This window comes from Podarcis liolepis (assembly GCF_965112155.1).
Source record: "Podarcis liolepis genome assembly, chromosome: 3".
Taxonomy (NCBI): domain Eukaryota; kingdom Metazoa; phylum Chordata; class Lepidosauria; order Squamata; family Lacertidae; genus Podarcis; species Podarcis liolepis.
The window spans coordinates 81,147,880-81,174,152 of NC_139557.1; the positions used below are offsets into that span (position 1 = coordinate 81,147,880).

The window sequence follows — 26,273 nt, forward strand, 5'->3', positions numbered from 1 at the left end:
GGTCCTGTATGGAGGAAGGTTGGTTGGCTGGGGTGTCAGGCATGGCTTCCTACTCCTCCCCAGCACCCATCCGAACACTTGCAAAACCCAAACTGACTAGTGCCTTTGAATGCCAACCATGAGCAACCAGCTACTATAGTGCAGGCAAGCCCATTCCTCCCCTTTCTCCTAGGCGGGAGGGATTTGAGAGAGAGAGAAAAAAATCACAAATGTCAGTCAAGAAATACTGCAACGAAAATGGACCCTCCACAGTCAGTCAACAGCCGGCCGCCTGGAGTTAAGCCCCGGCAGCGTTTTTGCAGCTTTCAGAGGTGGCTGTTGGCAGTGTCGCTTCTGCAGCAGCAGCGGCGGCAGCAGCTCCAGGAGCGCTGAGCTTTTCCTCTTTGCACGAAACTGCTTGGCCAAAATGGGGAGAAAGATATTGGCTGCAAGCCTCGCGGAGGCTCCTCCCCGAGCCAGGATCCTGAGGTTTTTGGAGGATTTCTTTTAACTCCGTGGCGAACCTTGGCGAAGGAAACAAGTTGCCACACACCACCACCAAGTAGCAACGGGGAGAAAACGCTGCCTCTCCAGCAACACCCAGACAGTCCTCCGCTTCTCTCTCCCTCTCTCTCCTTTCGCTAAAAATCTACCTTGGATGCAATTGTTCCTTTTTAGTTGTGCAGGGAAACTGGCGCTGTCTGCTTAGACTGGGGAACGCCGATCCCTTGGATTTCTGCACACACACGAACGCACAGAGTGGGAATAAACGAGAGAGAGAAGACAATGAGGGCAAACATGATCTGACGGGGGGGCGGGAAGATACAATCTCACCCTCTCTTGGGGCTCCGGAAAGCGTTTTTTCTCTTTTCTTTCTGGGATCGGGGATTTATTTTTATTGGTGGTATTTTCCTTGGAAAGGCAGAGGGAGGGGAAAACCGACTTCAAGTGCGGAGCTGCTTCCAGCTGGTGCGTGAACCTTGCCGGATTTTGGGGGGGAAAATCCCCCCTTGGATACAAATTTGCAGGAAATCCTGCCGCGGGCGCCGAGATCATCACCCTCACCATGAATTCCGTGGCTGGGAATAAGGAGAGGATCGCGGTCAGCACCCGAAACAGGAAATATGGGGTAAGTTGCCCTTAAGTAAAGGGGGAGAAGGGATGCTTGCAATAATAATAATAATAATCGACAGCGCTGGGCAGGGCTGCGAGCGGACACGGATCCCCCCCCCCCCCCGCAACAAGCCGGTCGCCTTCTGAAGAAGCGGCACGGTGCCCCAAGCCAAAGGGGCAGCCGGGGGTGCTTTAACCAGTTCCGCCCCTGGGACGCGAAAGAGAGACGGGGCGCCTCTCTCGCTTCCTCCGCGGCTGCAGACGCCGAGCGCTTGGGCAGCAGCAGCAGCAGCCCATGGACTCTGCACTCCTTTAACTTTTGCAGCCTGGGGTTCCGCCTAGACAGGCGGCTCTGCGGGGCGAAACGTGCTTCGTGGATCTCTCCTCTCCTCCGCTGTATATAGAATACAGTAACCTGACTTGCGAGGGGCTTTTGCACACGTACGAGAGGGGCGCGCGCGGGGGGGGGGGTCGCCAGGGAGGGAGAGAGCGAGCGCTCCTTGGAGGGGGCTTGGATTGGAAAAACGTGCGCGCACACACCCAGCAATTCTGCAGGGAAAATCGATTTCAGGTGTGACTTTTTTTTTTTAAACCCAGCTTCTTGGAGATCAGAGGGGGCGGGTGTGCCTGGAGGTCAAAGGTGCCAACTTGAATAAAATATTGGGGGGGGCAGGTGAGCCCCGCCCTGCCCTGCATAATTGATCACACGATGTGGGGCATGCACATCGTTTGAATGGCAATGCACATCAACTTGGGGGCTCAGATATTTTATGGAGGGGGAGGGCGAAGGGACCTCGGCCCCTAGGAGTGGGCTCCTATGCGCGGAGGGGTGTTTTAGCTGACTTGGGGTGATCGTTAATATCTAACATCTCCACGAGCCGCTTGGTTCCTATCAATGCAACTTCGCTGCCCTCCTTCCACGCCCCCCACTGATCTGCTTCCCTTCTCCACTCAGGTGAACGACCCCTGCTCCCCGACCAAACCCGCGGCTCCCTTCTCGCCCGAAAGCTGGTACCGGAAAGCTTACGAGGAATCTCGGGCCGGCAGCCGCCCAGCCCCGGAAGGAGCCGGCTCCATCCTGGGCTCGTCCGGCACCCCTTCCCCGGGATCGGGCACGTCGTCGCCGGGCTCCTTCACCGGGTCGCCGGGCCCCGCTTCCCCGGGGATTGGCAACAGCTCTCCCGGGTCGCTGGGGGGCTCGCCGGGCTTCGGCACGGGGTCTCCGGGCTCCGGCAGCGGAGGGGGCTCCTCCCCGGGCTCCGACCGCGGCGTCTGGTGCGAGAACTGCAACGCCCGCTTGGTGGAGCTGAAGAGGCAAGCGCTCAAGCTGCTCCTGCCGGGGCCCTTCGGCAGCAAGGTGAGCCATGGAGCGAGTCGGTGGCCCGACGGCCAGCAGGGCTTGAGTCTCCCACACACACGCGCGCGCGAACACGAGTGGGGAAAGCGTGAATTAACAAAGGAAGGAATCTCAGAGCAAGGAGACAGGACATTCGGGGAAAGGAAAGTGAGGGAGCAAGGAAAACAGATGGGGTCTTGAAAAGAATCAGGGGATCAAACTTCGCCCCCATTATTTGGGAGAAAGAGGGGATCTCCTTTAACCTGTGGCTGGGTAGTGAGACTCCCTTCCCGTATCCAGCGCAGCTCTGTAGCTGAGCCCCCCCTCCCCATCTCCAGACAAAAGACGTTTTTGACACGCTCAGCACAAAGTGAGAGGAAGCACCAACGGTGTAATCTTCTGTTTGTGTTGTACTGGTTTGTAATGACGGCATGCCTGCCTAGGCGGCTTAAGGAGAGTTCGGTCTGAGTCAATAAATGCCTGACTAGTCAAATAATTAGTCCTGCAATACACCATTAATATGGTTCCCAAGGTTTGAAAGGAACCAGTGTTCGGGTCAAACTTCTTTTTCCTTTTCCTCTTGTCCATTTCCTTTTAAAGAAAATACCCAGCACTTTATTAAATCTCATATGTGCAGCTGCAAAAAAACATATTTCACATTTTGTTGTTGTTTTGATTGCACAAAAATGCGTCAAGCCGCATGTAAGGGTAAACCCTGGCCATCTCTCATGGGTGCACATCTTGTGATGCAATGGGCAATCCTCTGGAGGGAAATGGGTGGCCATCTCCAAGGAGACCTGGCAGTGAAAAATAAAATGATCTAAAGCATAGGCATGCAAGGTTGCTCTTTCTGTCCTCAGTGTTGAGAGGAGAGCCTCAGGCGACAATCTTCTAGGTGTGTGCAGTTTCCTTGGAGAAAACCTTGGTTAATGGTGCCTACTCCCAGGTTACATAAGAGTAGCCAATGGCCCATCTAGTCCAGCATTCTGTTCTCCAGATAGATGCCTGTGGGAAACCCTCAAGCACAATGCTCTCCACATGAGGTTTCCAGCAGCTGGTGTTCAGAAGCATTGCTGCCTCTGATCATGGAGGCAATGCATAGCCATCATGGCTACCAGTCATTGATAGGCTTATCCTCCATGAATTAGGTTAGCTTGCCTCGGATTGCAGCCTGACTTGGGGGATAAGTCCCATAGAACTCAATGGGGCTGAACTGCTGAATGAACATGGATAGTAACATGGATAGTAACTTCAGTGATGTCCAGTGGATAAAGAACTGGTCTGAGCTCACAGTGGTCAACTCTGATTCTCATAATCTCCTCTGTATACGGCAGCTGTGTTTCTGCTGACTCCCAGCCTGTAGCTGCTGTGGTGGTGCCAGTGTCATGGCAGCTTACCTGGACAGATCAAGGCTCTGTAGACTCACCAGCAGAAGCACTGGATTGGTGCCACAAGTGCACCTCTGCACAGTGGTGTAGCGTGGGGGGTGCAGGGGGGGCGGCCGCACCGGGCGCAACATCTGGGGGTTAGGGTTAGGGTGCACAAATCCACGGGTTAGGGGGCGCAAATTACTTGCCTTGCCCCGGGTGCTGACAACCCACGCTACGCCACTGCCTCTGCATCCCTGACTTTGCTGCCACCTTGCCCAGCACCATTCAGGTACCTTGTAGGGAAGTTGGAGGAAGAACATGAGAATATCAGGAGCGTCTGTGGAATCAGATGGTCTGTGTGGTCCAGCATCACGATGGCCAACTAGATGCCTGTGGGAAGCCTGCAGGCAGTATATGAATGCAACAGCACTCTGTCCACCTGTGATTCTCAGCGAATGGTATTTGGAGGCACACGGCTTCTGACAGTAGAGATTGAACTAAGCCATTGTGGCTAGTAGCCATGGCTAGTCTAGAGGGCATTCCCACAGTTCTGTCCCACCAATACTGGCTGCTACTGCTTTCCAGCCACAGCTGCTGCACACTAAAGCCACCACATCAGCACTGGCCCTACCATTGGGCAATGTGAGACAGTACTCTTAGATGACAGCTGCTGAGGGGCGAGGAGCAAGCAGAGAGCTGTGTGTGCCACATGATGTGCTCTGCACCCTCTAAGTTAGCCTGCTGCCCTCAAGGCCTGTGTTCAGGCAAGATTCAGGAACCTGTCAGTTTGGCATTTGTCTGTGGAATGCGGAGGGCACTATACCTTGCCCTTTCCTCAGGCAGCAAAATATTTTGGGATGGCACTGCATCGGGAGGAACACTGGCCCCAGACTCTGCAGTGGATTCTGAGATGCAAATGAAACACCAAGAGTTGCACCTAAAATTGCTATTTCAAACAAATGTTTTGGGTTCTTTGGTGTGTGGTGTGGACATTCACCATGGGTGAGCTAAGGGATCATGGCTGAGCTAAGGGGAATAAACATAGACATTTCCATTGAGATTGGCAGTGGGAGCTCCTCCCATTATTGAATGCTGATCTAGTTTAAAAAAGAATTCTTCCATTCCAAATGAAAGAAGGGTTCTTACATAGCCTTCTGCCTGACATGCTAGTTTTCTAAATGTAGAAAAACAGTGTTTTATTGTATGAACGTTCTATTGTATGAAGGAATAGCCATTTCTGTAAGCTCACCCCTCCGTCATAGTGGTAGAGTCTAAACACAGGTTTACCATCCGCATGAGAACTGAGCCTTAGTTTGCCACCTATTAGATCACAGATGGGAATTCCAATCTTCTTGTCTTCATGGTATAATTGCGTAAGAACAATAGAGAGTGTGGAACACTTCATAAATTAAATGTGAAATACCGTATTTTTCGCTCTATAACACGCACCCGACCATAACACGCACATAGTTTTTAGAGGAGGAAAATCCGTAGGCATGCCATCCGTAGGCATTCCCTCCATAACACGCACATAACACTTCCCCTTACTTTTTAGGAGGAAAAAAGTGAGTGTTATGGTGCAAAAAATACGGTAAGTGTCAAAAAGCCATTTAATTTGATACCATTTTTGAGGTTTTGAAATTGCTGGATAAAATCATGCATTGAAAGGATATAATGTATTCTGTGCACACATTCCATTTTCATGCAGTTGAATTAAAATGCCTTATTCTCTCATTTTGTGCATTTTACACATCTGTGAGGTGTCCTCTGGTTTCATTTTACTACCTGCATCTGGCAGTTGAAAAGGCTACTGTGCTCACTACTCATAGCAGAATTTGCTCAGTCTGGCATTTTCTTGAGTTTTTGCCTTTTAAATTACCCTACATTTACTTGGTACTCCCATCCCCTCCCTCATCTAAATCAAAGATTGGCTCCATAGCTCCTTCCTATTAGTGCGCCTCCTCTATCATTTTGCTTCTGTGTCCATGGGTATATGACATCATCTCTCCCCACTATTTCCATTGCAGTCGCACAGCAGACCGCTGGCAGGTCTCTGTAGTTCTACTGAGAAGCATGCACATTAAAGTGCCACTGGATGATCAAAGTTGCTCACATGCTATTTCATGTTTGTAGGAAGGAAAATGTGCCAGAAGAAAGCCTTGCCTTCCATTGTCAGCTCTGCAATATAGTGGCAGGAATTTCTGCAAAAAAGTATGATTGGTGATCTGGGATGTGGAAGAGGAATGGAAGTGTACAAAAAGTGTGAAGCTAACCAAAGGGTCAAGGCACATCCATGGTTTATGGTGTAACCTGCAATATCTTATGCCGAGGGCATCACTGTTGTGAACAAATCTGCATTTATAACTTGCTTGAAGGGTGTAACTCTATACTACGTAGTCTTTATCTGAAGAAGTGCCACAAATAATGATGTCATCTAGGAGTGACAGCTTCCATGACACACTTGGGTTTGTTCACAAGTTACGTTTCTGTTCTAATTTCTTTCCTACAGTGCTTCCACATTGCCACATCTGTGGTTCTCCTCCCCGAATGGTTATGACCATGGAAATTCCTTGGCATTAAAGGTCGCTGAGCTATAGTGAATACTTCACTGACTTGGCTTGCACTCTTAAGCTAAACCATGGCTTAGCATGAGCATGTGTGCTGCTTTTTGCCAGTACCGTAGCTATGGGGGAGGAGAGTGGGGCTAGCTGGATTTTTTTGCCCTGGGTGAAGCCTCCAGAGGGGCTCCACTGAGGCTCCCAACCTGTGTCTGTGTGTACACAAACGTGCATGGGTGTGTGTGTGTGTGTGTGTGTGTGTCAAACTGGGTTTTTAACCTGGGTGAAATAAAGCCTAGTTTTGTCCCTGTTTTTGCTTATGCATCCTGTGTCATCCAAACCTGGTCTCTTGGTTAAAATCTCTCCAGACTCTGCATGAGCTGTAACCCAGAACAAAATTTGGTCACAATTTATGGAGAAAGCTTAACCATGAGCCTGGGTGTAGATTAAATTTAAAGCCAAACCTTAACAAGCTACAGTTCCAGGATTCTTTGGGGAAAGGTTACGAGCACTAATAGTGCTTTAAATGTGTGGTACGAATGTGGCCTAAGGCAGAAAATGCCATTCATTATATAAAAGACGACCTTCCTCTCTCCACTGAATAGCCACTGCCAGGCCTCCTCTTCAGTGGCTGTGAGGCATACATTCCAGATCCGAGGTCATGATTTTAAGTGGGGAATGAGTCCTGGCATCTCTCTTCTTAGAAATTAAACACAGTGGAAAACGGTTTCTGCAGCTTGGCCATATCGTCAGAATGACTTTGCATGATTTATGTCACCTTTTTAACGCTGAGTTCTTTATTTGGATTGGATATCAAGATGTTTTGAGGTGAAATCTGGCAAAATCCTACAGCGGTTGAGCTACTCTTTGAAAGCAGTGTGGCAATATTACCACATATATTGCGTAAAAAGTTAACAGTCCCGAAAGCTCTGTCAGAGGCTTTTGAGCTGACGAAGTGTTAAAAGAATTGTAAGCGTCTCTCTCTTCCATGGTAACCCTGTGGATGTTGGAGAGCCAGTGGGTTGCATGAATGTGACACAATGCCATTCAATTTGCACTGTCAGGCCCAAGTGTTATCAAATGGTAATATTTACTCTTCTACTTCAAACAGGGGTTGGTTTTCTTCTTCTGTGGTTTGGATCAAGAGGTATCAAGTGAAAACACTGATTGCTGTTGAAGGGTCTCTAGCACCGGTTTGCTGAATTGCATTTATCACTATTTATTTATGGTGCTCTTTGAATTAAAATATGGATGGTCCTAAAGGACTGACTGAGTTGAATCCTCCGTTTGCATAGCATATGTGATTATATGAATTGCTCACTGCTAAAGCAGTTATTCCAAGTGCGCAAAAATTAAATTAAAAGGCTGAATAATAAATAAATGGTTCCACAAATCACGTGTTTTTGATAGCAGTAGTAAGTTTGTGGTGGTTTACAATCATTGGTAACTTTTTAAAAATTCTGTCCCAGAAATGGTGACATATCCCACTGAATGTTGCCAGTGGAGTGCCAGAGTGAAGCTGAATGGTGGAAGATTCGGGACAGATAAACAGATGTACTTCTTCATGCAGCAGTTAAACTATAGAACTTGCTCCCACAGGAAGCAGTGATAGCTAACGACTGGGATGACGTTAAAAAAGGACTGGACAAATTCATGGAGGAGAGAGGACAATGGCTACTAGCCATGATATATATCCTCTGTCTCCATTAGAGAAGGCAGTATTGCTTGCTGGAAACCACAGAGGAGGAGAGTGTTTGTGCACTCAGGTCCTGTTTGCTAATTTCTCCACAGGTATCTGGTTGGCCACTGTGAGGACAGGATGATGATTCCAGAGCCTATAGCAATGGGTCTCCAGCTTTGGTTCATGAGGAACTGCGTCTTTTTTCTTTGCTGCTCTCCTTTTGCGCTGAACTTAGGCCAGGCATAAGCAAACTCGCCCCCTCCAGATGTTCTGGGACTACAACTCCCATCATCCCTAGCTAACAGGACCAGTGGTCAGGGATGATGGGAGTTGTAGTCCTGAAACATCTGTAGGGCTGAGTTTGCTTATGTCTAACTTAGGCCTTGACTAATGTTGCTGTCAGTGCCCACCCAACTCCATATTTCCTGCAAAATGGAGATGCCTCTCTGTTAGGGATGCCCACAGGATCCCATATAAACACTCCTTTTTCCAGACCAAGAAAATGGCTGGGCTGGTGCTTCAGTAGCAGAAATTCAGAGAGGAGGGTTGATTTTGGGTGTGTGTGTGCACAATAGGTATACAGAATATAGCCGTAGACCTTATTTTTAAATGCAGTAACTGAAACTCATGTCTTACTAAAAGGTAAAGGTACCCCTGACCATTAGGTCCAGTCTTGAACGACTCTGGGGTTGCGACGCTCATCTGTCTCCATAGGCCGAGGGAGCTGGCGTTTGTCTGCAGACAGCTTCCGGGTCATGTGGCCAGCATGACTAAGCCGCTTCTGGCGAACCAGAGCAGTGCACGGAAATGCTGTTTACCTTCCCGCCTGAGCGGTACCTATTTATCTACTTGCACTTGACGTGCTTTTGAACTGCTTGGACCGAACAACGGGAGCTCACACTGTCACGGGGATTCGAACCACCGACCTTCTGATTGGCAAGCCCTAGGCTCTGTGGTTTAGACCAGTGTTTCCCAACCGGTGTTCCGCGGCACACGAGTGTGCCGTGAGACATCGGCTGGTGTGCCGCGAGATGCCTGGAGGGAGGCGGGCGAGTCGGGCGGCGAGAGGCGGGGCGGCGGCGGCGAGGAGAGGCTGCGCCTCCTGCTGCTGCCTGGCGCTCCTCCTCGCAGCCGGCAGCGCTGCCTGGGCGCCTCCGCGCGACTCTGCCTCGCTGGGTTTGGTCTCCCAGCAGAGACGGGTCACACGCGCCCCTCCCTCCCTCCCTCAGCCTGCGCGGAGGGAGAGCCAGAGAGAGGCATCGCTCCTGCGCTCCGAGGCGGATTGAGCGCAGCTGAGAGGAGCTGCCGAGGGAAAAAAACTTTCACTTTTGTGCGTCCCTCCCGGCGTGACGCTGCGCGCTGACGTCACGGGGCGGGGCTTTAATGGTGGTGTGCCGCGAGATTTTTTTTCAGTAAACAGGTGTGCCGTTGCCCAAAAACGTTTGGGAAACACTGGTTTAGACCACAGCGCCACCCGCGTCCCATTATGCCTTACTACTGAATTCCAAATTGATAAGATCAGCTTGATTTGTGTAAACCAAGGATGAGGAACCTTTTTCTCCTCAAGGGACCATATTCTCTCAGGGAAAAGTGCGCGTACCAGCAGCAAGCGGGGCCAGATACCAAAGTGGGTAGCTCCAACCTACACCCTGTTCTCACACACCCCATTAACACAATCACACATACCTAGTACACAAACACAGTCTTATGCATGTGTGCACACACAACTCCTCTTGATTCAGGCACACATTTAAAATACACAGCACACAGTCTTCCCTGTTCAGCCCCGCTCCCTCAATTGATATTTTTACTGTAAACCTCTATGGCAGAAGTTGCTGGTAGTACACAACTGTAAGTGTAGCCTATAGGAAAAATAATCAAACGTGTGTTCTAATTCTTGCCCATTTATCATTTATGAATCCAGCTGACTTGCAAGGGTTTTTTTTTGGGGGGGGGGGAGGAACTCCTGCTGATAACATCCTGGAAATTTCATTAGCTCTCATAACCGTTGTCAGCAAAAGAGCTTTATAATCAGTCAGCAATGTATATTTTACATTTGTGCACTTATTCCTTCCTTAAAATGCATAAACCTTGGCTAGTTAAGGCATGGCAACTCTTAATATAACAATCCATTATATGTTTTCACAGAAATAGTAGGTTATTAATACTGATTGAATGAGAACCTTTTAAAAATCGAATCATGTACTTCAAAATGTTTGAATGTATATATAAAAAACCCCTATTGGGTTGTAGCTGACTCAAGTCATATTCAGAGTAGACTCACTGAAAAAAATGGATTTAAAATTAGTCCGGGTTCTATTCGGAGTATGATTTAGTCAGATACATCCCATAATAGTTTGCTGCTGTCATTGCGTGACCTGACAGATCTTTATGTATGAAACCATTTGCAGCCATACATTGGATTTGCTGCAGCAAAATGAATGCTTAACCTAGAACAAGGGTACCTTTGACTACCCCATAGCTATCACGGAAGTGTGGAACTTTAACTTTAACAAGAAAAAATCACTCACAATATGTCAGCAGGAGGAAAGCTGAGGGACTTTGGTTTTGGTTATGTTGACAAAGCTTAGCTTTTAATTACAGAAGCACAAACCTTAATTTAACCATTTCGGTGCTTGCTTTAGAAGAAGGGAACATACACCCCCCTCCACTATTAAACATACAGTATATGAAAACATCTTTTAAAATGACAGACATATTGTCATTTGTTAAGCGAATAAATGTGTCCTCAATGAAAAGCTATGGCATAATTCATAATTTCTCCATTTATCTGATGAATCTTTTCATGTCCTGGGGCACAGAACACATATAACCTGCTACCACCGAGCTATGAGCTCTCCCCACAGAGTCCCATGGGTGGATACTGGAGGACATATGGGCATGGCTTTATTATATTCCCCTTTCTGTTAGAACCTGTGCTTGATCCACTTTCTGTACCTTTCTATCATTTCTGCCCACATGCTCTTGATTTAGCCTTTCCACTTCAGAGATGTTTGGTGGCCGAAGACTAATAATATTAATAATGAAAGAATCCCTGCAGCTGATATAATGGGAAATGGGTTCCTGTTAGCTCGTGCCTACTTTAGGGAGACATTTCTAGCAGAGACAGGACAGTAATGAACCCTTCCTGAAAGCTTAGCAAGTAGCAGAATAATGGAATTTCATTTCTGTTCAGACCTTTAATATATGAATAAGCACAGCCGGACTGTATGGGGGACTTAATTTTGTAGTGCAAAAATCTCAGTCACCTAATCATTTCATCCCAAGTCAGCGTAATGCAAATAGGATTATTGCATTAGAAATGTGATTTTAAATGGCCTGGAGCAGTAATTTGTCAGCATTTGGGAGGATTAAGTCCATTAAAGTTTAGGCAGCAACAGCCAGTCTTTTGTATTTCATCATAGGTCACAATACCAAACACTGAGCATAACCTGTCGAAAGCACATTTTGCAATTGCGGGTCTCCTGGCAGGGAGAGCACCTACCATTTGCCTGTGCCCTTACATTACAGCACCTAGAATTACTCCAATTGTGGAAGCAAACCAGAGAAATAAAGAATACTTCTTAGACTTGATGCTTCTCATTTTTATTATTATGAAAATCAGAGGTTTAGGCCTTATTTTAAAAACAGAGTGATTCAAATAATGAATCTTGATTTTTCCTTTTTTTCCAGGGAGATACGTAACCTGTGATTTTTCACATTTGCTGTGAGAAATAATACACACAGGTCTTGCTATCCGAATACAATGCGTTCTCGGGAAATTGTTAGGTGAGCATTCACACAATGAGTGGATCATTTCCATTGATTCCTATGGGGAAATTTCTAATGCGTTCCTAGCAACAAAATTTTGATCCCAGAATGGAAAAACCCAGGAAAACCCTCTGAAACCTTGCAAAAGTCAAACAAGGAAGGAAAAAATGTTCTTATTTAGCCACCTCCCCATGCTTCCCACTATGGTTTCTGAAGAAACGGCTGTCATGGACCAGCAAAATCTTGTTTAAGGCTACTTATTTGTTTACAATACCACATGCAGGTCTGGTTGTTTGGATATCTCAACCTGCACTGTTTATAACAAGGATCGGATCCTAATTCATCATGTTTGGATAAGTGAATTTTTGTGTAACGAGTGTTCAGATAGCAGGACTTGTGCGTTCTGTTAAATTATACTCATTTATGTGCTTGTCCCTCTATTATAAAAATGATTGGGGTAAAAAAGCACTCATTATAACTTTGGCTGGGTCATACCCTAGATTTGTTACCTAGGTTCGTATCAGTTGCTGAAGTATACCAAATACAGTGGTACCTTGGTTTACAAACGTAATCCATTCCGGAAGTCCGTTCTTAAACCAAAGCATTCTTAAACTAAGGTGTGCTTTCCCACAGCAGCGGGGGACTCAATTTACAAATGGAACACACTCAACAGGAAGCGAAACATGTTCTGCTTCCAAGTCAAAGTTCACAAACCAAAACACCTACTTCCAGGTTTGTCGCGTTCTTAATCCAAGTTGTTCATAAACTAAGCTGTTCTTAAACCAAGGTACCACTGCATCTTACAAATGTAATAGGACCATTTCTCCTAAATGTACCTTTTTGCTGGTAGAATATTTGCTTTCTGCTTTTGATACATATTCCAATAACTTTGCTAGTATATATTGAATTCTGAAGTATTAGAAATTGTATCATTTGGGCACCAGATTTGTGTAAATAGGATGCTTGCTTTCCGGATGGCAGGGTAATGAACCTTTTGAAACTGAGATGGCTCAGCTTTGTAGTTCATTTGGTTTGATTGTTCAGTTTTTAAAGTATCTTTTTACTCTGATAGAAGTTAGAAAGAACGTAAACATAGTATCATAGAATTGTAGAGTTGGAAGGGAGCACAAGTGTCATTTAGTCCAACCCCCTGCAAGGCAGGAATCTTTTGCCCAACGTGGGGCTTGAACCCAGGACCCTGAGATTAAGAGTCTCACAGCATTTTCATGGTGGCAAGGAGTTCCACAGCTCTGCTTCCTGAAGCTAAATCCAAACATTTGCTCTGATGCAGCCTCTCCATTTTAGGCAGAATTTGCTGATTTTCCATTTCCTTTGCTTTCAGGAACGCCCAACAATTATAATAAAGTATTTATCCACTGTCAAGAAGTTCCAAAAGTGAAGAATACGTCAGTTATTTTTAATAGCCAGTAGGAGACTGTGCAATGAACAGTTTCAAAGGCCTCTATTGCAATATTTTTCTGATGACTCTTTATAGGTGTCCATTATGGATGTTATTCACCAGCTTTTGTACATCAGGCTGGTTTGCACAACCCAGGAAGCCAAATTATGGCTTACTGGGATTGTGCAAACATGCCTCCCCACCCCCCAGAGCGCAAAATCAGTTTGCTGCTTCCTGGTCTTGTGCTAATCCAAGGTTTGGTTGGGCATGCCATCTGAACCTGAGCTTGTGGTTAAACTTTCTCTTTGCTAAATAATCAGCCTGTAGCTAAGGTTTTTCCTCATACCGGAGTGAAAATCCCTGGGAAAGAGTAATGCACCTGTAAGCTCCTTTCCTGGAGCCCACATGTCCACACAGTCCCAGTATGCCACAACTTAGTGTGTCAAGCAATAGCAGCCGTTGTGTTTGGGGGCGGCTGGAGGAAGACGTCATTGGGAGATGAGGCTGATACTAATCTGTATTCAATATTCTCACTATGCTAAGAGCTAATGTGCATTTTTAACTTCTTCTAAAGAGCCATTCTTGAAAATGTATTGGTGGAAGTATATTACACCCATTTACCTCAGGGAGGAGATTTGTGCAGGGCAAGACTCTGGAGTGGGCTGTAGGGTTAATGTATCCTACTTGGGAAAGGAGACTCCTTCATTACAGTTCTTTAATCACATTCTTTCCCTCCACAAACATGATGTTGTGGATCTGGTTGGCTGCAGGTGTTGTGTGCATGTTTTTCAAAATGCCTAGCCCATGATCAGTTATGAGGTTCTCTTTGGGGATGTTTGAGAATTCTGGGTGCTTAGTCCAGATCTCAAAGAACCTAATATTGCTTCTTCATATTGTGTTACTGTTTTAGGGTACAACTTTCAGGTCTCCTTAGGGAGAAAAAGTGGGATAAAACTGGTTTTAAATAAATATATTTCTTAAATCACCACATTTTGCTTCACAAGAAAGAGAATTTGTGGTGTTTGCCTTGTGGGTTAAGGAGAGAGTTTTATATGTGTGTTGAAGAACTATTCCACAACGATTTCTCCTCTATTAAAAAAAATAAAAGATCACCCATCCTAAATATGGGTCAGCACATTGTACTGGGCAGGCTGCCCAAATCAGCGGATTGTTAGAGCCAGAGTAGCTTTGTGTACAGAGGAAAGAAAACCGTTCACACAGACTCAGCCGCATCAGCAGTCTAATACCCTGGATTACTTTTGGAACATCAGCTAATTGGGATAGTTCCAAACACAAAACTGAACAGCTTGTTGTGGTTTTCTGTGCAGAGCCCTAGACTACTGTACATCCTGCATTTTTATTCAGGCCTGGTTTCAGCAATTTGTTATGTGTGACTGTCACAAATGTCAGAAGTGTATGACCTGTCATATATAATGTGCTGGTATGAAATCTGTTAGCTTTTAGAACTAGGAATCTTCCCCACCTCTGTATTACAGAGCTATGCACTGACATATTCTGTGATCAGATGCCACAGGATAAACAGAAATGGATTGTTTATTCTTTGTACAGAACTCCACCACATGTATCTTCCCCCTTCTTCCTTATTAGAAAGCACATTTCTTTGGGTGAAGGTTTGCAATATGCTGGTCATCTAACGTTGGCTCTGATAGACTCATCAACACCAATCTATATATTTAGAAATAGCATACTGTACTTGGGACCACACCACCTTTAAATGTAAGCAAGGAGTTCATGTTTGAATGCTTTTCCATGTCAATCCACTCCCCTTGTATACAGAGAAATAAACATGTCAGAGTAGGATTGGTTGGACGGATATGTTTGCTTATTTATGTTAGAGCATTTAATTATGAGATTCCCCCCATTCTGAAGTAGTAGTCCGAGGAGAAATGTCTGTTTTTTAACACCTGAATCAGTCCCATACTATTTACTTGTACTATGTTTGACAATATTAAAGATACAGTGGTACCTCAGGTTACAGACGCTTCAGGTTACAGACTCCACTAACCCAGAAATAGTACCTCGGGTTAAGAACTTTGCTTCAGGATCAGAGCAGATATCGCGCGGTGGTGGCGCAGTGGGAGGCCCCATTAGCTAAAGTGGTACCTCAGGTTAAGAACAGTTTCAGGTTAAGAACGGACCTTCAGAAGGAATTAAGTTCTTAACCTGAGGTACCACTGTACTCAGTTTCCCCTTTTCAGTGCTTTGTTACCTTAAAGTGACAGCAGCTAATATCATCAGCCAGCTTTAGCTAACCCAAACCATTTTTTCCAACCAGATTTCAGAGGTTGACTCCAAATCCCATTTCTCTACCATCCATCACAGAGCATGCCTCACCCTGGGGGGCCTGAATATATACTGGTGCTGTGGAGCCATCCCACCTCTTAGATGCTATATTGCCAGAACAAAAGCTATTGCTCTTCATTTGTCTGCTCATCTCTCTGCTTGCTTAACAGTGGCTGGCAAGAAGAAACAATAAAAGCCCATTCTGCAGCAAATTGGAAGTCATGACTCATGCGTTTCTCATTCTCTAATGAATGTTATTAACAGTTAACAAGTTCTCTAAATCAGGTTAATATTGGTGGTATCACTCACACTTGTCCCACTGGAAGAATTAGCACTCTCTTTCAACATTGCAGAGTGAACATTAGAGTCTTAAGAGGGGAGGTGGTGGGGTTATCCAAACTTTGGCACTGTTTAAGGCAAAATGTACCAATAAAACTAGGGGTAATTTTAGTTTACTTCTCTGCCCCCGCTTCCCTTTTTCAAGCTTTTTCATGCTGTTCTTTCAAAAAAGAACCCCTTCCATCAGTCAAAGGCTGTTTCTGAAGACTACTTGGAAACTGCCGCTAGTTCAGTTTATAGATGTTAGGTTACTAACTGGGAAAGCAGCTTTCTCCTGATTGAAGCACAGAGTGTCTGAGGACTGGGACGTTTACAGGGAAGCCAAAATGCTTATTTACAAAGCTATTGTACTATCAATTTTACTGTATGCTTGTGAAACATGGACCACTTATAAACACTATCTCCTATTCCTCGAAAGATTCCATCAATGGTATCTCCAAAAAATGTTACACATCACTTGGGATGAGAGGCGAACTAATGTCAGTGTACTGGAAGAAGCAAAGATCACCAGTGTTAAAGCAATGATTCTTCAACATCAACTTAGTTGGACTGGTCATGTTGTTTGGATGCCTTATTATCATCTTCCAAAGCAACTACTCTTATTCCCAACTCAAGAATGGAAAGCGAAATACTGGTGTACAACAAAAGAGATTTAAAGACTCTCTCAAGGCAAATCTTAAAAAAATGTAGCATAAGTACTGATAACTGGGAAACAGTGGTCTGTGAGTGCTGCAACTGGAGAACAGTCTTTACCAAAGGTGTCATGGACTTTGTAGAAGCACGAACTCAGGGTGAAAAAGAGAAACGTGCTAAGAGTAAGGCACGTTTGACAAACCCTCACCATGATCACTTCCCACTCGGAAACCTATGTCTCCACTGTGGAAGGACATGTGGATCCAGAACTGGCCTCCACAGTCACTTACAGACTCACTGTTAATACCGTGTTTATGGAAGACAATATTACTTGGCTACGAGTGATTGCCAAAGAAGAAGAAAAGAGGAAGGCTAACTGGGATTGGCTGTCGGAAACATATTTTTAGGCTGTGAAATGCCCTGAGATCTTACAGATATTGCGTGGTATACAAATTATTACCATTATTATTATTATTAGTGCCTGTGTGGTAGGAGATGGGTCATAGAAGTCTGATATTGCCACGGGTCACCCAGCCCTGGGCCCATCCCTCCCTCACTGAACCATCTCACCCCCCAACCCTTTGGCTGGGTGATGGCTACGCCTAGGGGTTGGACTGGTTAGAGCAAACTAGGCCTATTACCCCACCAAAAAGTTCTGTGGGAAGGGATGGTTCAGGACTGGGTAAGGTTAAGCGACCCCTGACCATTAGGTCTAGTCGTGACCGACTCTGGGGTTGTGGCACTCATCTCGCTTTATTGGCCAAGGGAGTCGACGTACAGCTTCCGGGTCATGTGGCCAGCATGACTAAGCCGCTTCTGGCAAACCAGAGCAGTGCACGGAAATGCTGTTTACCTTCCTGCCAGAGTGGTACCTATTTATCTACTTGCACTTTGTCGTGCTTTCGAACTGCTAGGTTGGCAGGAGCAGGGACCGAGCAATGGGAGCTCACCCCATTGGGGGGATTCGAACCACTGACCTTCTGATCAGAAAGCCCTAGGCTCTGTGGTTTAACCCACAGCGCCACCCATGTCCCTTCAGGACTGGGTAGTGTTTGCTAAAGGAAAGGCTTCTTTCCTCTGCTCTGTTCCTGGGCCATAAAAGAGGACCTATGGCTGGGGTCGAACTTGTTTTTGCTGCCTTGTTTCAGTAAAAAGTTCAGGAATACTTCACAGGATAGGGTGATCGGAAGATGTCTGTGCTGGATGGAATGGCAGTGGCTTTTCAATAAACACTAAAAAGCTGAGTCCTGCCTTCAGACATGGCAACCTTGTGGAGCTGAGTTCCAATGCTTCCAGATGAGGATTCGTCAATTGTTTGGGTTGCGCCAAGATGGGAGCTGGATTAAATGTGGGTAGGGAACAACTGTCAGCAAAATTTCAGCTTTTAGGACTTTTTAGTTTAGAAAAATGGTGAGTAAGACGTGGCATGTTTAGAAGTTTGTAAACTTACCCCTCTCTCATAACATTAGAACTCATGAACATACAATGAAGTTGAATGCTGGAAGATTCAGGACAGACAAAAGAAAGCACATCTTCATGGAGCTAAACAATGGAACTCGTTCCCACAGGAAACAGTGATGGCCACCAACTTGAATGGCTTTAAAAGAGGACTGGATGAAGGCGATCTGCGGTGACCAGCCATGATGGCTGTGTTCCACCTCCAGTGACAGAGGCAGCTTGCCTGTTCCTGGAAACTGCCGGCAGGCAGAATGCTGTTGTGTTCATGCCCAGCTTACAGGCCTCCCACAGGCATCTAGCTAGCCATCTTGTGAGAATAAGATGCTGGACTAGATCCAGGAGGATCTTCTCATGCTCTTATGTCTTGGTGGGAGGGGTCCTGGGATCCTGGCAGTGGGGGAGCCATGTGCTCTTTGCCTGGGGTAATGCAGACCACCACCTTCAAATGCAACCTAAAATGGCAGTAACCTGTTATGCCTCACCTTATTGACTCATGTTCCATTTCCTGCCCTTATAATTGCCCAAGTCCTCTTGTGTTCTGAATACTTAAACAAAACTGAGTGATGAATTGGAGGGAGTGGCTGGACTGAGGGAAAGACAGTCCCTGAAGCATCTTGCAAGGTAGCAGTATTGTCTTTCTTTTTAAAGACTGTGTGCCTATATGCAAGCAGTTTCTGTCGGTGAGTAAACACATTAAGCCAGCTAATGCATATTTGTGATTGTAATATATTTAAGGTTCTTAACCATAATACGCTTATTAAAATATGGCTATAATTTTCCTAATAGAAAGCAGCAACATGATTTATGAGTAATGACAAAATTCATTCCCATCCTCCAACATATTTAATTTTTATGTGAAAATTTCTGTAGTCAATTACATCTAAATTTCTAGCATTTTAACAGTGGCCTATTCCATGGAAGGTATGCACAATACATTTTTGTACAGAGTAACGTTCAAAAATAAGCTTTATGGAAAGGGTCTTTTACAGTGCGACACTGTGGATTTAGGAGGAAGAAACACCCACCATACTAAATGGGGCTTACATCCTGGTAGATCATAGTAATTATTTCTGAATTTGCATCTGTACGTGGCAGATGCAAATCTTACCCCACTTTTGCACTTTTTGGGGGTGATGCATTTCTTCTCCATCTTTTTTCTTCTTTTTTGGCAATTTGTAAGTGGCCAGGATTTAAGTGGATCTTAAAATTTGACTTACCCTGTTTGTACCACTGCCATGAGTAAAGGGTTTCCTGTAGCCTGCATGTAGGTGTCTAATCCAGCCCTAACATAGAATGTACTGGGGAAAACTTAGGGTGTATTGTATTTCATAATGTCTGTGAATGCATCAGCATTTTTGGTCATTATAACTAAGTTTTATCTACTTATTTTGATAGTTCTACCCCACCTTTTGCCCCCTTTCCCATGTTGAAATGCAGATTTTTCTATTCAGTTGTCTGACAAGCTGCTTCTGAAGGTCAAAGACGGTGCTTAGAGGGTATTAGGGTTGCCGTATTTCAAAAAGTAAAATTCCTGATACGCGCAAAGTTGCTGAGCTTTTTGGAGGAAACCTAACCCAAAAATAGTGATTTTAAGCTTCTTGAGCTGCTTCCGCTGCATCTGGCTTTCCCCTGACATTTTGCTAATTGGGCAAAATTCCCCCAAAGCCTTTTTTACACCTGAAAACCAGGACACGTCAGGAATTTTCCTGACGTATGGCAAGTCTAGGGAATGTCATCTGATGTAGTGCAAGGAGCTATCATTGGAAACAAATGTCCCATTGTACATGCAGAAAAGGATGAAAGAGCACAAACCAATATTTGTATTTCAGCCCTATTGTCATAGATTTAGACTGGTGCTGGTGCACCTTTTCCAAACACATTACATATTCCTTGAATCTTTGCAAAATTATTGGGCTTAGTAATTGACAGCACGTATCATTTAGAAAGGAACAAACTGGTGTAAGCGGAGAGCAACTTCACTGGGAGACATTACAGCACATGGCAATATCACGTAGGTGATTGTGTTATTATACCAGATATTAGAACTTATGCACGGCTTGGCTGTTTTTGTTGATGAAATTCAGAGCTTTTTTTAGCTGGAACTCGTCGGAACTCAGTTCTGGCACCTCTCAGGTGGACGCCATTATCATTCTAAGAGAACGAGGGAGGCATTCATGGTGCGTTCCGGCACCTCTTTTTCTAGAAAAAGAGCACTGAATTTATTATTGTTTTTTGCTTTTGGAATATGGAGGCCGAGAGAGCCAGCCCTGATGTGTTTTATGTACGGATAGAGAGGGGGCCTTGAAAACCTTGTAGTTCAAGGAGATAAGAAAGATGAAGCAAGAGAATAATAGTGGGCAGAAAATGACATGCCCAAGTTCAGATATCAGGTCACACCAGGTGGGATTGGTTCCTTATGCGTCCAACTCCCTGATACATGACCCAACCACTGGGCTGGATTGTCTGATATTAACAGCTTTGTCTGCTGCTGATGCAGCAGTTAAATAATGGATGTTGGTGCTTGAGTGCTCCCCTGTAGCTCTGTGTCTCTGTGTATTGCCTGTTTAATATTCCATTTCAGTTTAACCAAAGATGAAGCATCTAAAATGCCTATATCTTTCAGGAGTCATTTGCACTGAGCTGAATTCTTGTGATGGTTCTTTTTAAAACAGTGAATTGTACATCAATACAAAGGGAATATAAAGAAGAAGGGACAAGGATGTGTGCATATGAGAGAGAGAGGGAGAGGGAGAGGGTTGGTGTGGGAGTCTGAGGGTGGGGGAAAGAGATTTTAAAAAACCCATAGTCTGTATTTTTAGGGGTCCCTTTTTATCAGCACAACAAAGTGTCTACTCTTCCTTCTACCCTGCACTGAATCACAGTAGTTTGGATCACTGCAATAGGTATGTAGCAGGAAAGCCAAGATAAGGGCTCTTTTTTGTGGCTGAATTTCAAGGGCTGGAGAGGATTGTCTGGGAAGCCAGGGCAGAAGCAGTGCTGTTGAGGAACTAGTGTATAGTAATGCAAGTGGATGACACTGATAAATTGCTCCCCTAAGCCAGCATCTGCAGCAAATTGTCAGACTGAGACGAGTTCCCGGCATACCCTATTCCTCTGTGTGAATGAAATCTCAGTTGAACCATTATTTACCCATCTACCTGTGAAATGTGGGAGGATAGGATTCATTGCCCTATTGCAGGTTTGATTTGATTTTGCTTTAATACGCTCTGTGTGTGTGTGTGTTGTGTATCTGCTCCTATCTATATCTATATATCTTTGTGTGTTTGTGTGTGTGTATGTTGCCTTCTCCAGTGATGGATAGTGACTAGCCTGTTTCTGATTAGCAACATAGCTCTTTGGGAAAAGAAAAAAGGCTAAGTGGTTTTCTGAGTAAAGTACTGACTTTCCAAGGTCTGGAATCCTGTTTCCACTAAATGAAATGAATTTAATAGTCTTGACTTTGTTCTTTGTAGCTGAAGGAATGCACAGTTAAGCAACTACTTAGTATACTTTCAAGGCTCCCCCTTCCCCACCTCCCCAGCATACCAAGAACTGAATATATATATATATATATAGAGAGAGAGAGAGAGAGAGAGAAAAGAGAGTGAGAGTGTTCACTGTCAGGGCTCATCCAAACTTCTGCTTGTCTCATGCCTAGGGCAGTCTGAGCAATTTCCCCCTTGTCCTGCTCTTTTCCCAAGGAAAACCCACTCTTTAGTCCAAAATGGAGCAAATGTCAATCCAATGTGCTGTTTGCTCCAATTCAGTGCTAAAGAGCAGGTTTTCCCCGGGGTTGCGGAAAGCAGTGGGACAAGAGGAAGCATAGATAAGCCCCCCAGTATCCTTCATTTACTGGAAATGAGTAAAAAAAAATACAATTTTTTCTGAAAAGCTGCATTTTCTTTCTTCTCATTGATTAACAGTGAGCATTTGCACAGGAAAAATCCCTACAATCACAAGACTGATCACTCACCCTCGGTTAAAAAAAAGTACAGCTGGAGTCTTAAAGTCTTGCTATATCCTAGTGTGCCATAGCCACTTTGAAATAGATTGAAATCCATTTCTTCTACAAAGGAACCAAAACATCAAACCCAAACTCCATGCAATTGCTGCAGCATATATTTTTTAAAAAATCTGCTAAAAATAACTAATGGATGATGACTTAACCAGTATCAAAAATTAGATCTTGTAAAATGTCTGGAAGATGCTTAGGCTCAGACTTTGTTGGATACACATGAGAAGAGAGTTCTCCAACACTTCTGTAAATCCTCTGATGGGTTGTTTTTGTGATATATTTTCTACACAAATAGTTCCAGCTGATCCAACAAGCAATCTATATAAGGAATAATGCTGCCACTCAGGAGTGGAGGTTCTCAAGCTTTTTACCCTAAGGGCTCACTTGAAATGGCTGAAAATTTACTGAGGCTCAAGATGGTGCAGGGGCACAGCCAGTCACAAAATGGAAATTGGCAAATTCATTGCCATAGCATTTTCATGGTGGCAGGGAGTTCCACAGCTCTGCTTCCTGAAGCTAAATCCAAACATTTGCTCTGATTCAGCCTCTCCATTTTAGGCAGAATTTGCTGATTTGGAAGCTCTAAAGGGAGAAGATTTTTTTCTTGTACAGTTTCCCTTCCCACCTTCACATGCCTATCCAAGTATTTTTCTTTTCTTTTACCCATCTCCTGTGATTTCTTCTTTTCTCCTTTCACATTCTGCTTGTGCCATATTAGCCCCCACAAACTGCTGTTTTCTTTTATCCCTTCTACTTGTTGCGTTCACATTCACTTCTTGAGTATATAACAGCTTTCTTACCCTTTCCATTCTATTTCCACTGCATTTATTTATTTGTTCATAAATCTTAATTTTGCCTCATTTTCTAATTTCCCTCAGCAACTCATTTGGCGCTTTCCCCTGAGAGGAGAAAGACCTTCCCTCTCCCCTGAACTCCTCTGTCTCCTGGACACCTTTCCTCAGCATGTAAGGAGTTACTGCTGTCAGCGCTGGTCCAGCCAAACGACACTGGCATGGCTAAGGGGGCAAGGCCGACCAGTGGGGAGGCAGTGGGCGGTCTGTGGCACTGGGTGCCACCTGAAAGTGCCTGTCGCTAGCTTTCTCCTGGCCAGGACACCTGGGTGGTGCTTGGCCCACTGCTTGAGAAATGCTGTTGGAGAGCAAAGCCCAGCAGCAAATGAGAAGTAGCCTGAGGGGAAGAAAGCCATCAGTTGACAAATATTACTGCTTGGGGAAGGAATGGAATGAGGAAAGAGAGTGGAAGTTAATTTGATAGGAGGAAATGGCCATTTTACCAATGCAGTCTAGCATTGATCTCTTGATAGGTCTCCTCTGACTTGCATCATAGTGCTCCATCCTGAGTCAGTTGTGGCCTGGATGAATCCTTGCTTGTTAAATGCACCTTAATATTTCCTGTTGTGCTAAATAATACAGTAGTGAGTATTCTGGGCTCCTACTCTCGTCGTTACTTATTCTTTTACAGCCAGCCTGTATCTCATCTAAGATCAAAGGGCTAAGGCTACGCTTGACATCATATAAATGCTAATAATCTGTATTGCGAAGAGTAGTAAGGGGAGCTTTGTCCCTTTCTGATGAATAGTTTCTTCAAGTATTATCTAGTTATCTATCATGGTTGTTCACACTGTAGCTTCTTTTGTAGAAGATGGATTAAAATTCTTCATAGTTTTACTGAGTGCTGTATATGGCAACTGGTGTCTAATGTATGTTGTTTAGCTGATCAATTCTTCTTTTATCCCCTTTGCTTCATAGTTTGGCTCCTGATTTTTTAAACGAATTTTTAAATTCAGGGAGGAGGATGTTGGTGATGTGGCAACTACAGTGAGAACTTCCCATTTTGTTTTCTTATGCTTATATGGCCTTGAACAAAATATTGGGGACAGAGAGTATGTGTACTTCAAAGCGAAAGGGGCGGAAATCAAACTCCATGCAAGTCCAGTCCTCATTTATCCAACTAAAGGGAAAAAAGGGCAGCGGCAGTGAATGTTGAGAGTGCAGTCATATGTGAAGGACATCTGTATATTGGCTGAAGTCATGAGGAAGCCCAGGCATCCCTTTATCACAGCATGGTGATGGGTCCTGTCAGGATGGCTCAGGCATGTTAGAGCAATCAAAACATGAGAGGCCCTAATTTGCTACAACCCTCCTACTTTCTGTACATGCTGCAGTTTCTTTTCCTCAAAACATGTGCACTAAAAACTTTAAACCTCTTTTCTTTTGTCTGCTAGCTAATAGCTCACCTGGATAGGATTGCCCCTGGCTCTGTGAATGTAGCAATTAAGTCTAACCCCTAAGACAGCAGCCTGCTGTGTTGCCTGGCAGCCTGCATTTATAGGAGCTGATAAAACAGAACAGCCCAGGATTGTCTTGCTTTTGAGCTTGCCATACAGATGTGAAGGACAGATGCTCATCTGCTCTTGAGGTGACGAAACAACTCTGAGATGTAGGAATCAAATTTCTAGTTTTGCTGTGAGTGGTGAAAACTCGAATGGATGTTCAGCTTGTTCAGGGTGCTTTGTGTGGCTGTTCCTGTAGTTCTACTTTTTTGTTTTTTTAAAAAAGGGTGAATGGTAATTTGTTACGGTCTTTTCTGTGTTGTCTGTTATTTAAAAAACCTGAACGGTGCATATTTTATCTGTACAGTGAAGGACTTCCAGAGCATTTAGATAACCAGATGTTCCAGCAAACAAAAGGAATCTCCACAGAGGGTACATTTGAGAGCATGCATGCATATATAAGCCCCACTGATTTAATCATCAAACAGTTAATTGACATGGGGCATGCACTGAATTCAGAAAAGCAGAGTGCTCAGATAACTGAAATAGTTCCGTACTATGATGTATCACCAAGTTTGCACCCAGCACCTGAAAATAAGTGGTGTACTTGCCACAATTTACTCTGAGTTAGATGTAATTAGCTCCACTGATTTCAATAACATCTTAATTAAGGATATCTGACCATGTACAGGTAACTCACATCTTTTTATTATTACACTTACCATCTTGACTGTGAGTCCTGGAAGTCCTGCTCCCTGCCTTGCAGGCCTTTCCCACCTGGCCTGGGATGGTGGGGCCTTGACTGACTTCAGCTACAAAAGCTGAGGCTGCTGAACAGACTCTTGGGTTGGGGTCCTGCTTAGAGGTTTTGTTGTGTGTGTGTGTGTGTGTGTGTGTGTGTTGTTTTATTGATATATTATTTTGTATCTTTTAGCTCATACTATGATTTGTGTGGAAATTGCAGTTTGGTTGTGTACTTCTTGATGTTTTATGTATTGTTTATGAGGACTTTTGTTATGTTTGTAATTACGGGCCACTCATGTGACCCATGCAAAATTGTGGCCCCAGAAAAAGCACTTTTTCCAGGGTGAAATTGCGGGGACCAAAACGAACATCATTCTCTCATGTGAAAAAATGGGATGTCACAGTTTTCCCAGGACAGTTGAGAGCTATGCTTTTAGCCACCACAATTTAAAAGCTCACGCACTAAGAATTTTTTTTGGGGGGATACTCTTTATTCATGTGTGTTTGCTTTGCGTGTTTTCTGTCCCAATAATTTGTGATTAGAAGTCAATATATGTGAAGGTATGTACTTTAAAAAAAGATAACTTATAGAATCATAGAATTGTAGAGTTGGAAGGGACCCAAGGATCATGTAGTCCAAGCCTTCAATGCAGGAATCTCAGCTAAAGCATCCATGACAGATGGCCATCCAACTTGTGTTGCTTATATTGAATAGGCTTGTGCAGCACATTCCAAAACCAAAATCTCTCAGCACTTTAGAACTCCCAGCTGGAACCAGCAGGAAGGATCAAAGGTGTGAAATAAGGGCTTCCGTGTTTCATCCTGAACACATTGCACTGGCGAAGATGAGGCAGGTTTTTTTCTTAGTCAATCTGTAGAGAACAAAAATGGGTCTTGGGCCTTTATTGGATTGTGCATACTCTTATTAACTCAGGATAATGATAGTTTCTCTGAAAACTGAATAATCATGAGAGGTGATGCATTGCTAGTACATATGTAGTTCCCAGGAGAAATGGGCAGAAACTTTGGGGTTGTGTAATGTCCTTACACAGGCCTCTTTAATGCCTTTGTTTATGGCTGCGTATCTCTAGTAACAAATTTAAGAGAAATAAGAGCAGCATCTCAGGGCTGTCCTTAGACACTTTACTGCCTGAGGCAAAGGACAAGAGGGTGCCCCATTCCATGTACAGTTCCACGAAGCTGAATTTTACTTCAGCACAGTGGCGTAGCGTGGGTTGTCAGCACCCGGGGCAAGGCAAGTAATTTGCACCCCCTAACCC

General features: G+C 44.6%; 1 protein-coding gene across 4 annotated transcripts in view; it reads left to right on the top strand.

Moving 5' to 3' along the window:
* Positions 1 to 712: 712 nt before the first annotated feature.
* The window catches only part of KIF26B (kinesin family member 26B), a 296,108-nt gene continuing 270,547 nt past the window's right edge, over positions 713 to 26,273 (top strand). For 3 of the 4 annotated variants that reach the window (XR_014524480.1, XM_083496725.1, XM_083496726.1), the window contains exons 1-2: positions 713 to 1,108; positions 2,048 to 2,449. Coding sequence is in view for 2 of the 4 variants with exons in the window: in XM_083496725.1 (XP_083352851.1) it covers positions 1,046 to 1,108; positions 2,048 to 2,449 (465 nt within the window). In the remaining 2 variants the exon portion in view is untranslated. Of the gene's footprint in view, positions 1,109 to 2,047; positions 2,450 to 21,038; positions 21,141 to 26,273 lie in introns of those variants that run through there. The other variant, XM_083496728.1, reaches the window with a different exon arrangement.